Source organism: Cryptomeria japonica, chromosome 10 (genome assembly GCF_030272615.1).
Source record: "Cryptomeria japonica chromosome 10, Sugi_1.0, whole genome shotgun sequence".
Classification (NCBI taxonomy): Eukaryota; Viridiplantae; Streptophyta; class Pinopsida; order Cupressales; family Cupressaceae; genus Cryptomeria; species Cryptomeria japonica.
In genome coordinates, this window is record NC_081414.1 from 207,115,257 (window position 1) to 207,128,973 (window position 13,717).

General features: G+C 37.0%; 1 protein-coding gene across 1 annotated transcript in view; it reads right to left on the minus strand.

The window, feature by feature from the left end:
* LOC131858858 (uncharacterized) overlaps window positions 1–10,365 on the minus strand; it is a 48,982-nt gene extending 38,617 nt beyond the window's left edge. The window contains exons 1-2 of the mRNA XM_059212326.1: window positions 9,907–10,365; window positions 9,622–9,800 (exon numbers count right to left, since the gene is read on the minus strand). Coding sequence (XP_059068309.1) covers window positions 9,622–9,800; window positions 9,907–10,328 — 601 coding nt within the window. The 5' untranslated portion in view covers window positions 10,329–10,365. The remainder of the gene's footprint in view (window positions 1–9,621; window positions 9,801–9,906) is intronic.
* Window positions 10,366–13,717: the final 3,352 nt, after the last annotated feature.

Below are 13,717 nucleotides of genomic sequence, written 5' to 3' on the forward strand. Positions count from 1 at the left end.
GAAAAATTTATTGACTTTTCATGATGACAATCACTAAAAAGGTGTAATGAGTATGCCCCCTCGAGAGAGAAATCGAAAGATTACAAGGGTACATTGATTTTGGGCAATTTTTAGTGATGATAATTATTTGAGCACAAAGATTGATATTGAACATTAAAATCAGAGTTGATTTGAGTATTGAGATTTAGAATTGAGCACAAAAATGATTCAAAAATTGACTTGAGGATGAAAGTGCTAAGTGCTCAATGTCGTGAAATTTTGACTAGAGAATTGACGTCAAATTTTGATTTCGATCCTAAAAATGGACTCAAGACAATTGATTTAGCTTAGGGGACAAGTTTTATGTCCATCAGAGTAAGTTGAAAATTAGGGTTTGGGCTATATCAGGGGTTCAATGTGTCATTTTCAATTTATTGTTACTTCTCAAAGTTTGAAATTTGAAAAACCCTCCATGAAGAAAAATGGCCATTCCGATCTAGGAGCATCAATTTGAGCACCAGAGATGTCACAATCGACCGCAGAACTACGACGGAGTGGTGAGTGATCAATCTTTAGGTGTGCATTTCTTATTTTTTGAATTTTTGTTGATTTTTTGCATTTTTAAATTCGTTTGAAGTCATTTTCCTTGTTTGTCATGCCATTGAATACGTTTTCTCGTACGACAATTTGCCCTCCTTTTGTTTTGTCATTTGGTGTTGTCCCATCATTCATATGATAGTGTTCTTGAGTCACCATTGTATCATGCAATAGGCTATGGTTTGTCATATGGTAATGTTTTCTCATGTAGAGTGTAATGTTTACTCGTACGAGTTTTTTGCTTGTTTGTGGAAACTCGTATAAAAAATAACAAGCATTTTTAAGAATCTAAACAACAATTTTTTATTTTTTATTTTGTTTATTGGATTCATGAGAATGTTTAACATATTTTTAGCGCATTTTGGATCATGTGTTAACAATTTTTATGTTCGATTTTGCAAATTCGGTTGCCAGATATTCAGTTTTGGTGTGCATTTCCACCAATGATGAAGCTAGTTTGTGAGTTATCAGATGCAAAGAGAGCTCATATTGATTTGTCTGGATTCAAATACCTTTTAGAAATGCCTGATATTTGTGTGAATCATGGTATGTTGACTACATTAGTATACCATTTTCATTCAAAGCATAATACCTTTCATCTACCGGTTGGAGAGATGACTATCACGTTGGAGGACATATAAAGGATTTTGAGGATTTTGTTTGCTAGAGACAAGGTTGATTATGATTCCACTGAACGACCAGTTGTTTTAGCATTGAGATCAATATTCCACGATGAGACTATTCTTGAGCGTGCCATTGCTTAGGATGATTGGATGAGTAGATATGCTGAGAAGTACCCTCTGGTTTATGTTTTAGCAAGTATGATCTATTGTTTTGTTATGCCCGATAGAGGACAACAAGGTTTTCTTTGTGGTTGGGCCAGAATGCTTGAGAAGTTGTTGACTCATCCTTTGAGATTAAGGTGGGGTTCATGCTTCCTTTTCCATATATATCATGAGATGCACGAGATTATGTATCAGGAGGGTAAGAGCATGGCAGTAGGTGTTTTAGTGCTATAGATATGGGCATGGGAGCACATCCCAGTATGTAGACCAATAGTAGATGATTCTAGAGAGGTGTACCAACCTATTATTTGTTGTTATTCAAGTTATGTTACTCAGTCCCATCTGGGCAAGAGTGACTATTAGAGGAGGCAGGTGGATGATCTGATTGCAGTAGTATGGAGACCGTATAGGGGTCTAGAGCTGTGGGACAACTGGAGAGCTCAGAGGAAGGACATGTTTATGACCTGACCTCTTATTGGCAAATTTTTGTCTATCATTGAGTGACTCATAGTATCTAAAGTAATGAGGTAGTATGGGAGACCATAGGGTATATCCCAGGATTTCACAGCCTATGTCTGATAGGGAGAGGAGGATAGAAGAGGATGAGAACTGAGGATATCATATGCGTTGAGCATGTAGGAGTTAGTGGGTTTACAACTGTAGAGATGGGATTACCTAGAGGATGTTGTAGACGCAGGGGTATTGCCCTAGTACAAAGATTGGTTTTATAAACATCCATTTCCTCGATTTACAGATTTGGGAGAGCACGCACCTCTTATAGAGGAGGTTGAGGATGAGACACCAACACAGGAACACGTACTAGGTTAGGTACATGGATGAGGGAAGGTACAGGGATAGAGAGTGGATGTACCTAGGTGGGCAGGAGGTGATCCTGGTGCTAGTAGTAGTAGGGTACCAACGAGAGCTAGACAATGATAGAGAGGGGAGGGTGGATCTTTAAGAGTTGTTGGGGTTAAGGATAGTGGTTCTAGGGAAATAGAGGGTGGAGGAGAAAAGAAGAGAGTGATTCCTAGATAGGTTAGGTAGCAGAGAGATGAGCATGGAGGCAAAGAGGGAGATGTAGGGAGAGAGCAGGGAGTACTAGACGTAGTATGGTCTTTGAGATCAAGGTTTCAGATGTTTGCAATCATAGTTGACAATGGCATAGACTCATCTTGCAGAGTGAGACTGACAACTTGTAGAGATTAGAGCAGAGCATGATGCACTTTAGTGAGAGGTTTTGCATCAGACGAGCCATGCAACCTATTATGTCGCAGCTTATAGTGTAGCGGTCCTAGTAGAACAAAAGGTTGTTCTGTATTCTTAGTATATGGCTCAATCTGAGGGAGATAGGGCACCCAGATAGAATATCAGTCAGCAAGAACCTCCTCCTCCACCTACCTATGAGGGAGAGGCAGAGAGCTAGCTTGTTATATCTAGATTAGATTTTGTTATATACCCTATTTTTGTAGCCTATGTGATTCTTTCTCCGATGAGACATTGTATTTGATAGTGGATATCTTTTGTACTCTGAGATATTGAGATTATGATGATATATACGAGCTCTTGATTTGATTTCATTGTAGTTGTGTTGGTTTATTATGAGATGGATTTCTATATGCTTTATTCTCTATGTATGCATATCTTTTCAGTATGGATGTATGTAATACTGATGAATATGGATGTTTGTTTTTTGTTTCTATTTCATATGCAATAAATGATGAAAATGAGTAACTATTAATGCAAATGTTTAGTTTTTTATGCAATAATGCAAATAAATATGTAATGAAATGTATGGATCTATATAAGATGATCATGTATGCAGCTAACATCTCAATACACAAGTATTTGATCAGAGAAATGATGATGAAAAAGAGACCACTTAGCTGAGAAATGATGATTGCTTCAAACTTTCATTCAAAAGATAAAGAGATCATTGTTATCATGCCCAAATCACTTAAAATGCATCAAATTTAGAATGAATGCAACCTAAACATAGTCATTGGATTTGGTATGCTTAATTTTCATCACTGAGTATTTTACAAACACAACATGCAAAATAGTGTTCCTTTCTTTTCATATGCAATATTAATTATCTTGTCCGCAATGACCCTCTTTTTGTTCATATCCTTGGACAAATTATGGATGCATCCGGATTGCACATTAAAGCAATTCCCTCAAAATAGACAAAGAAATGACTCCAACCTCCCTGTAGCATACAAATAAGTAGAGTCAAGGTATGTGTGGCAATTTCACCCTGATGTGAAGGCACTTACCATAGACACCCAGTTGATTAGATGTTTCTAGATCATTAGATTCAGTCCTACAAGAAGAAAACAAAGAAAAGCATTATGCCTCCAATCCTTGCTCCTCTTGGTCAAGATAGACTTCCTCGAGTTACTAAGAGGGAATAATAATCGAAAACAAATTTTAAAAGATAACGCCCAAATAAAATGGAAAGCATATATCGAACAATTTAGTGATTGTTTTCAGTAGTCTTGTTTTGCTTGTTTACCTAGTGATAAAAATCTTTAGTAGTTAGCAGATAGGTGAGTGACTCAGAGTGGATGACTTGGTACTACTGACAGAAAGATGACTTGGTAATACTAACAGAAAGATGACTTGGTTGATACTTAGAACATGTAAATTGATAAGTCAATTACCCTAAGACTAGGACATTGATCTGTTTCAAGCCATAAGGGTTCCAAAAGAACCAGGATGTCACAAAAGCAACTAAAAATTATGTACAAGTGAAAGCAAAGATGTAGGAAAGCGGGAATGAGAATGGGAAATGCCAAATTTGCATTGATTGATGGAGCGCTTGAGTACAAGAGGTGCTTGTTTACTAGGTTTTCACCTGCTTGGCAAAAATATTTTTAAAAAAAATTTAATTAATTTATTTTTCAAGACTTTTTATGATTTTTAGGATGTTTTCCAAGACATTTTAGCTATTCAGGTTGCTGGAGCAGAGAATACTAAGTGAAGAATTTCTTCAAGTAGATGGTGTTGATCGGTTCATGGAGCTGTTCTCCTTCTGATGTTGAGAGTTGATAGGCACCAGAGCCAAAGAATGCAGTAATGATGTAGGGACCCAGTCAGTTGGGTTCAAACTTCCCTTTGTTGTCTCGAAACTGTTGATTTTTAGAAATTTCTCTCAAAATAAGGTCACCAACCTGAAATTCTCTTTTTTGAACTTTCATGTTATAACCTCTAGACATTCTCTTTTGGTAGGCTCTCAGATGATCAAACGCCACTTTCTGACATTCATCCAACAACTTGAGTTCTTGTAATCTAGATATTATGTAGTCTTTATCATGAACAAGACCTTACAAAGAAAATCTCAAAGATGACATTTCCACCTCAATAGGAAAGACTGCTTCAGACCCATACACCAAAGAAAAAGGTGTAGCCCTAGTAGGTGTTTTGATACTTGTTCTATAAGCCCACAGTGCAAGATTGAGCTGTAGATGCCAATCCTTTCTAGATTTGTTTACTATTTTGTGTAAGATTGTTAGCAGATTTTTGTTAGATGCTTCAGCTTGTCCATTACCTTGAGGGTAGTATATGGATGACCAGTGCTGTTTGATTTTGAATTTTTCATAGAGCTCATCTGGATCTTTGTTTTTGAACTGTCCTCCATTGTCAGTCACAATTGAGGAAGGTATCCTATACCTGCAGATGATATAGTTAAGGATGAACAAAGATACTTGTTTACCAATTGATTTGATTAGCAAAACTACTTCTACCCACTTATTGAAGTAATCAGTGGCAGTTATAATAAAATTGTGTTTGTTAGATGATGCAAGATAAATTTGGCCAATGAGGTTAAACACCAATTATTGAAAAGGCCAATGTGTGATGAAAGGTATGAGATTTCCATGTAGCTAACAATTCTCACAAGTTTTAGCAAATTTAATAGCATCTTTCTCCATATCTTGCCAGTAGTATCCAACCCTTAGCAACTTTCAAGCTAAAGTTAGACTATTTGAATGAGATCCACAAATACCTTCATGGATTTTAGATAATGTGCATTGGCACTCTTCAGTTTCTAGACACCTAAGAAAAGTACTATCCAAACCTTGCCTAAATAGATCATTAGTGATTATGACATACCATGAAGCATTTCAAATTAGGTTCCTTTTCTCATTACGGGTAAGATTAGCAAGATCAATTTGGTCACGCAAGTAAGATTAAATGTGGCTATAGCGAGATGAGTCATGTCCAATAATAGAATAGACCATCTGGGACTCGGGAGAATCGTATACAGGATAATGTAACTCTTCCACCAGGAATTCAAAGCAGAAGTTAGATTCTTTTAGCTGTGGTATAGATGCCAAGGTAGCCATAGCATTCGCTACTCTATTTGTTGATCTAGAAATCTTCTGAAGTGATACAAAGGTAAATTATTTCTTGAGATAATCAACCATTCTCTTATAAGGCATCAATTTCTTATCCAGAGTCTGATATATATCATTAATTTGGTTGATAATTAGCTGAGAGTCTCCATAGATGTGTAACTCAACAACCTTCCATTCGATATCTAGCTTGATCCCATTTACCAAAGCTTCATACTCTACAATATTGTTTATGCAAGGAAAGGGAATCTTGTAAGCCTTTGGGATTGAATATTTTTGAGGAGTGATAAAAATTATTCTAGTACCAGAACCATGTTGAGTGAAAGACCCACCAAAGAAAATTTTCCATGATTGCTGAGTAAGGTGCATGATGGAATCATCCATAAATTCTATGTGCAAAGGTTGATTGTCTTCAAGTGGAGCATCAACAAGTTTATCTGCAATGACCTATCCTTTGATAGCTTTGTGTTCTATATATTCAATATCAAATTCTCTAAGAACCATGACCCATTTAGCCAGTCTTCTTGTAAGTGTTGCTTTGCTGCGAAGGTATTTGAGCAGATCAATCTTAGCCACCAGCTTAATAGAATGTGCTAACATGTAGTGTTTTAATTTTTGTGATGCAAAGACTAATGCTAAACAAAATTTTTCTATGACGGTATAGTTTATCTCATAGGACATCAAGGTTCTACTAATATAATATATAGCTCTTTCCTTTTTATTCTCATCTTGTTGTGCCAAAAGTGCCCTGAGTGATATATCTATAGTTGATATGTATAGAATCAATGGTTTACCTTGAATTGGTGGCATAAATATAGGTGGGTTTGAAAGCTAGTCCTTGATTTGTTTTAGATGTTGTTCACAACATTCATCCTAGTTGTCTTTGACTCCTTTTCATAATGCCTTTGTGAATGGTTGAGCTTTACCTGCTAACTGAGAAATAAAATGTCTTATTGATTGGAGGCATCCTTGTAAACATCTCATTTGACTGATATTGTTTGGGGGTGGCATTTCCATGATAGCCTTAACCTTTTCTAGATCCACTTCAATTCCTTTCACTGAATAATTATATCCTAGGATCTTACCATATGTAATTCCAAATGCACATTTCTTAGGATTTAATCTGAGGGTGAATTTTTCCATTCTATCTAATATTGGACCTAGTTCTGATAGATGTGTTGATCTTTTCATGGAATTAACTAGAGTGTCATCGACATAATCCTCCATTTTTTTGTGCATCATGTCATGAAAAATTGTTGTTAGGGCTATTTGATAAGTAGCACCAGCATTCTTTAAACCAAAGGGCATTACAATCTAGCAGAACATTCCCCATGCATAGGTGAATGTTGTCTTCTCTTGATCCTTAGGTGCAGTTTTGACCTGATTGTATCCTGAAAAACCATCTATTAAAGAGTACATTTCATAGCTAGCAGCAAAGAAATGGGACTCGGACTCAGCTTGGACTCGGCAAGGCCGACTCGGACTCGGACTTGGGACTCGGCGTCAGACTCGGCTCCAGACTCTGCTGGACTCGGGAAAGTGAAAAACTCAAGAAATTTAGAGATTTTTAAAGATTTAAAACTTGTTTTAGACACCCTTTATTGAATGCACCTTAAAGACACAAAAACATCATTAAACTCGGCTCATTTGATTACATACACAAGTATACATCAATCACATAAGCATAAACGCAAATTGTAGCTGAAGAAAATAAGAAACATAGATATATAAATATTGTCAAATGTATACAATATTACAAAACTCATGGAATAAAAAATCCATGTCATCATATGATCATCATCAAATGTTTCATACAAATACCAAAGGTAAATAGTAAAACTAAATACAACTACAAGTGTACAAGCCTATGGCTGAGATGGTCATGCACCCTCTCGCCCTGGCCCCCTGCAAAGGCGTTTAAAGTAGGTCCTGGATGATTCAGCAGCCATAGTTGCTCCCTGTGACACCATGCCATGCTCACCAACATCAGGAACGACTGTGTCATGCTCACCAACAACAGGAACAGTTGTGTCACTCCGAGTCTCAGTATTTCTTGTCTCTGCTCATGTTCTCTGCTCCTCCTCTGCCATGGCTACAGCCTCAGCCTCTATATCTACCTGGTCGATCCAATCAATGTCATCATCACTAAATACAGCTATAGGAGTCCTAGGAGCTATCTAATTCTCATTGGCCCACTCTGCTTCAAGATCAACCTCATCTAGAATGATAGGAGACATGTCAATTGTTGCATTCTTTCTCATTCTCAGGCGGAGGTTGTAGTGAACAAAGACGAGATCATTCATCTTCTCCACAGATAATCTATTGCGCCTCTTGGAGTGTATGTGCTCAAACATACTCCAATTGCGCTCACAACCTGATGCGCTGCATGGTTGGCTCAAGATACGAATGGCCAACTTCTGAACATTTGGTGTCTCTGGGCCAAAAAAGTTCTACCAATGATCTGAGTTTGAAATGAGAAAAATAAATAAAATCAGTCTCACTCATGAACTCATTTAACAAGTTACAATATAGTATTGAATAAAACTAAAATTAAGCCTAACAATTTATTTTTACCTGGCATCATAGTTGTTCTAGCATGTTTGGCAACAGGACGAGAGAAGGTCTCCCCTTGTGCATCTGAGAACATCTGTAGCTCTCGAAAAAGGTCTATCTGAGAAATACTGGTAGGTCCCATCTTCTCCATGATTGCATATAGCCCATTAAGGACCTCCGCATCAACCTTGAAAGAAGGGATAAAACGGAATGCTGGATTCAGATAATAAGCTGCCGCATGGATGGGCCTATGTAGCTGATGATGCCATCTCCTATCAATGATCTCCCAAATGGGACCATACTTGCTCTCATCTGCTCCATAGATGAATTTGATGGCCTCCTTCGCCCTATCCATGCCCTCATATATATAGCCCATTGCCGACTTATCTCCATCCGCAACTCGCAACAAAACCACCAAGGGCTTAACAAACTGCAAAATTGAAAATATTGTGTAATTTAGAAAAATGAGCAAATAAGAGAATACATATAATAACTTATAAAACATGAAGCTAAATTGTAGAATTTATAAAAAAATTACCTTCACTATCTCATCACAAGGGACCCAAAAGCCTTGCTCATCAAAAATGCAGTCTGCCATCTCTATCCCTGCAAGGGTGGTAGCATAGGATGAGGAAGACCACTCCTCACCAACAATCATACGTTTCAAGGCAGGCTTAGACCTAAGCATGGACTGCAATGTGAGGAAGTTTTTGGCAAATCTTGTGATTCTTGGACGATGCAACTCCTTCTTCTCTGTGTATTGTCTCATAAGAGCCAACACCCATGAATGATTATATACAAATTTGCAGACATTTCTTGCCCTTTCTACACATCTCTTGACCCATGGGATTTTTCCAATATCCTCCAACATGAGGTCAATGCAATGAGTAGCACATGGAGTCCAAACTATAGATGGGTGCCTCTCCATCAATAGTCTACCTACAGCAACATAATTTGTTTCATTGTAAATTGTAATTAGTGGAGGTACAAACTACAAGATAGTAATTAATTTGCAAACAAAATTAGTTTGTAATCAAAAGTTTACCCGCAGCAACATAATTTGTTGCATTGTCGGTCACCACCTGTACCACGTTCTCCTCACCCACATCTTCAATCACCTCCTCTATCTGCTCACATAGGTATGTGGCATTCTTGCAATGGGTGGAGGCATCAATGGACTTGATGAAAAAGGTGCCCCCTGAAATAAAAAAATAAAGCTAGGTCAATGATCATTCAATAAACCATTAGATAAAAAATAAAAAATTAAAGACTATATGAAACTAAAATTAATCAATCACCTGTGGAAGAAACAAGAAAATTAAGGAGAGTTCTATTTCTCCTATCCGTCCAACCATCAGTCATGATGGTGTATCTTTTAGTGCTCCATATGTGGCGTTGTTCATCTAAATCCTTTTTCACATCATCCACCATTTGAGACAAAATGGGTCCCCTCAAATCACTCTCACTAGGGGCTTTGAACCCCGCCCCGCATATGGTAATGGCATCAACCATTTGTTGCCAATAAGGAGACCTGTCGCAAAGAAACTCAATGAGATAAGTATAAAAATTCAATGAGATAGGTTAACTATAAAAATTAGAACAATCAAAGTTATCAAACATAAAAGTAAAACATTCACCTGGCTACAAAGAATGGAATACAGCTGTAGCTCCAAAACCTGCCAATTGCCATTTTAGCAGCATCATGGACCTCCTTGTTCCAACCCATGCCCTCAAGCGACAGTTGGGACCCAGGAGTAGTGCGAGGCACAAAGAAGGAATCCAACCTAGATTTACGAATCCTAGGTCCAATGGTAACATTCCCACTATGACTACTAGTGGTAGGAGCATGAGAAGTGGCGGTGGCAGTGGCACTGCCACTTATAGAAGCAGAAGTAGAAACGGAAGCACCAGCAGTAGCAAACTGAGTGGGACGATATGGAGGTAAGGAAGAAGGGCCTCCAACACAACCTAACTGTGTCCCTCTTCCTAAAACTGTGTCTCTCCCAATGGCCGCTCGATCCTCCTTTTGTTTCTTTTTTCTTTCAATCTCCTCAACCATTACATAACAATCACGTATGGCCTCAGAGACTGCTTTTGGGCATGGTTTGGCATCATGTCCACGCACACCAGCAATATGGTATTTCAGCCTATATATACCTCCATGGAATATTGTTTTGCAAAACATACATTTTGTTTGCCCCTTTCCTTGCCCTGGAAAATCCTCATGATATTTCCAAGCAGGGTCCTTTCTCATGGGGGGTCTAGAAGCTGAAGTAGACATTTTAGGATAGTTTTGTGAAAGCTGAAGCTGAGGCAAATAATAAAGTGAAGTTTGCTACAATAAAACATTACAAATACAAAATAAAATTAATACATACATTCAAAAAAACTAAAGTAGGGTTTGTAAATTTTTTTTTAAAAAAATTGTAGGGTTTGTCAAACCCTACAATTTAAAAAAAATAAAATTTACAAACCCTACATACAACCCTACATGGTACAACTACATACTACATGCTACATACAAATTACAAACATACAAAAGATCTTGCATACAAGAAAATATAAAACTTTCAAAATAAATAAATAGAAAATGGAATTTTTGCATATAAGAAACAAAATAATGTTAAAAAAAGCAATCTTACCTCTTACAACAAGGTTGAAATGAGCTACAAACTCTTCCTATCCAACTCTTGATGCACCAAATCGAAACACAATGCAGCTCCAATGTGACAAATTGAAGAAAACTAGAGCTTCCTCCTTGCTGGTTTTTCTTCTATGAACCCTTGTTTTTCTTCCCAACTCACTTTACTCTTCCTTTTTTTGCAAGTGAATGAAATAAAAGTCACTTTTAGGGTTAGAAGACATTTAACATAAAAAAACAGATTTAAAAAAACTATGCAAATTAATTTTTTTTTGTGTTTTAAACCATGCCCACGCCGGCTGAGTCCGAGGCTCGAGACTCGCCGAGTTTGGTGATTTTGGGCCAAAATCGCCAACTTGGTGAGTCTAGCGAGTTTACTCGCCAGACTCGGCCGAGTCCTAGTCTGAGCCCCTTGGACTTGTTTGGCCTGACTCGAACCCGGACTCGCCGAGTTTAGGCGATTTCGGGCGAGTCCCGTTTCTCTGGCTAGCAGTCATGTCCATGATCATGTCTTTGTTGGGTAGTGGAAAATCATCCTTCGGATAGGCTTTGTTTAAATTTCTTAAATGAGTGCACACACATATTAATTTGTCAAGTTTAGAAATAGGTACAATATTAGATATCCATTTAGCAGAGTCAATTGTTCTGATCAATCTAGGTTTTACTAATTTTTCTAACCCAACCTTAACAAGTAATGCAACATGAGGATGCATTTTTTGGAGTTTTTTCTTAATAGGTTTAACTCTGGGAGTGATAGAAAGATGATGTATTATCAGGTCAGGATCTAGACCTGAAATATCAGCACATGTCCATGCAAAATTGATCTCCCTTTCCATGAATAAATCAACAAATTCTTTTAGTTCTTCAGCTGACAAGCATTCAGATACATGTATGGTGTGTTGAGCTTCTTTTGTTCCAATGTTTACTGGCTGTGTAGGTTCAATTAGCAATGATGATCTCTCTTGAAACTGAACAGGAAAACTGTCAGGTATCTCACCTTTAGGAACCTCAGGGAGGTTTTCACTATTAGGTATGTCCTTTATTTTTACTATTTTTTATTCTGACACCACCACATTGTTGTTTTCGCCATCAGAACTCTTATTTTTCTTTTTTTAATTTTTGTGACTATGATACTTGACATTTGCTGCTGTCATGTTCTCACTTTGTTCACTAGTGGAAGAGTCCATTGGTTTAATTGCATTAAGATAGTAGGCTAATGTATAGTCATTAGAAAAGGTAGGTATATTCAAAGGTAGGTCTTGAAGAGTATAGTCAATTAGTTCATGATGTACCAAGGATAAAGTTTTAAGAGGTTCAAGGGAGTTCATAGTATTATAATCATAACTTCGGACTGATAAGTCAAGTTCTAGAAGACTACCTTGCGTAAGTGTCTCAAGGCTGGGAAGAGTTACAACATGATTATCGAAGTGCACATTAATATTTAGGGGACCTCACCCAATAGACCTACCACTAGCACCATCTTCTACTTTAAACTGGACGACATATCATGGTTTGACAGTAACATGATCAGCAAGCAAAGTCTCGACATTCATGATAGAGTAGTCATAATTTGGTGTCAAATAGGTATTATTATAAATATAGCTTATATCAGAGTGATCAAAGTCATAAGATGAGGTTTTTGACTCTTCTTCAAGTGATTTAGTAAAATTACATATAGTATCAATATCTACATCTTTGATGCTACAAGTTCCTTTGTGATTTGGTTCAATGATCACTTGTATTTGACATACATGCTGACATAACTTTGATGACTCTGTTAGTCTCTGTCATCTTTTTTATTCATCTTCCTCTGGACTGATGATAAACTTTATTTCTATAACCTCCAATTGTTCTTTTGTAGTTCCATACCTAATTTGTTCTATCTTATTAGAGGGAGATATAGTAGGTGAAGAATTTTCTTGTGCTCTTTCTTCTTTCAGTTGTTGTTCATAGTCTTCTTGTCTTTTTAGTCTGATTTCCTCTATTTTGTTTTGCATCTTCAAGCATATTATCCCTTGTGCTTCATCTATTATATCACTATGTTCTTTAGGAGTTTATTTAGTAGATGTATCTGAGAGAGGATCTGGACCCCATTTATACCCATTCGAGTCAGTTTGTGAATTACCTATTCACATTCTACCTATGTATGTGACCAGAAAGTTCATTGGTGCAAACAACTCTTTAATTCCTTCTATTTCTTCTCTCATGTCTTCTAGGATTTCTACTCCTTGTAGTGTTATTGCTGATACAATTGTAACTTGATTACCAACTGCTTCTTCTCTCTTGATTGCCATTTCTTCTTGTTCATTTTCATACTCTTCCTAAGTTTTCTGAGTATTTATTTCCTATGATGTTGAAGGTAGTATCTTTTTCCTCCACTTAGACTGATGATGAGAAGTATGTTTATGATTTGATGACATTCTTAGATTGTATCCAAGTCCAGCTTTATTATTTGTATACTTAGTTTGTAGCTAAATAGGTTCAACAATACCTTCTTGATGTTTTCCTAGAGGACCAGTACCTAAATATCCCATGCAATGAATCATCTTATAGCTTGGACCATATTGTGCCAGGGAAATTTCACACTATTGTATTTCTTTGTTTTTACTATCTTCTTTGAAAAGCCATTTGAGAACAACATCCTCTTCTATTTCATCTACAAGGGAAGTAGATGACTGCACAAAAATATCATCATAAATGACATTTGGAGTTGAAGTTTGTGGCTTCATAACCTCTAATGGTTTTCCTGACTATCTTAGTGATGGAGGAAGGGACATTAGTGAAAGTACAAGTTCTATTTTGTATCC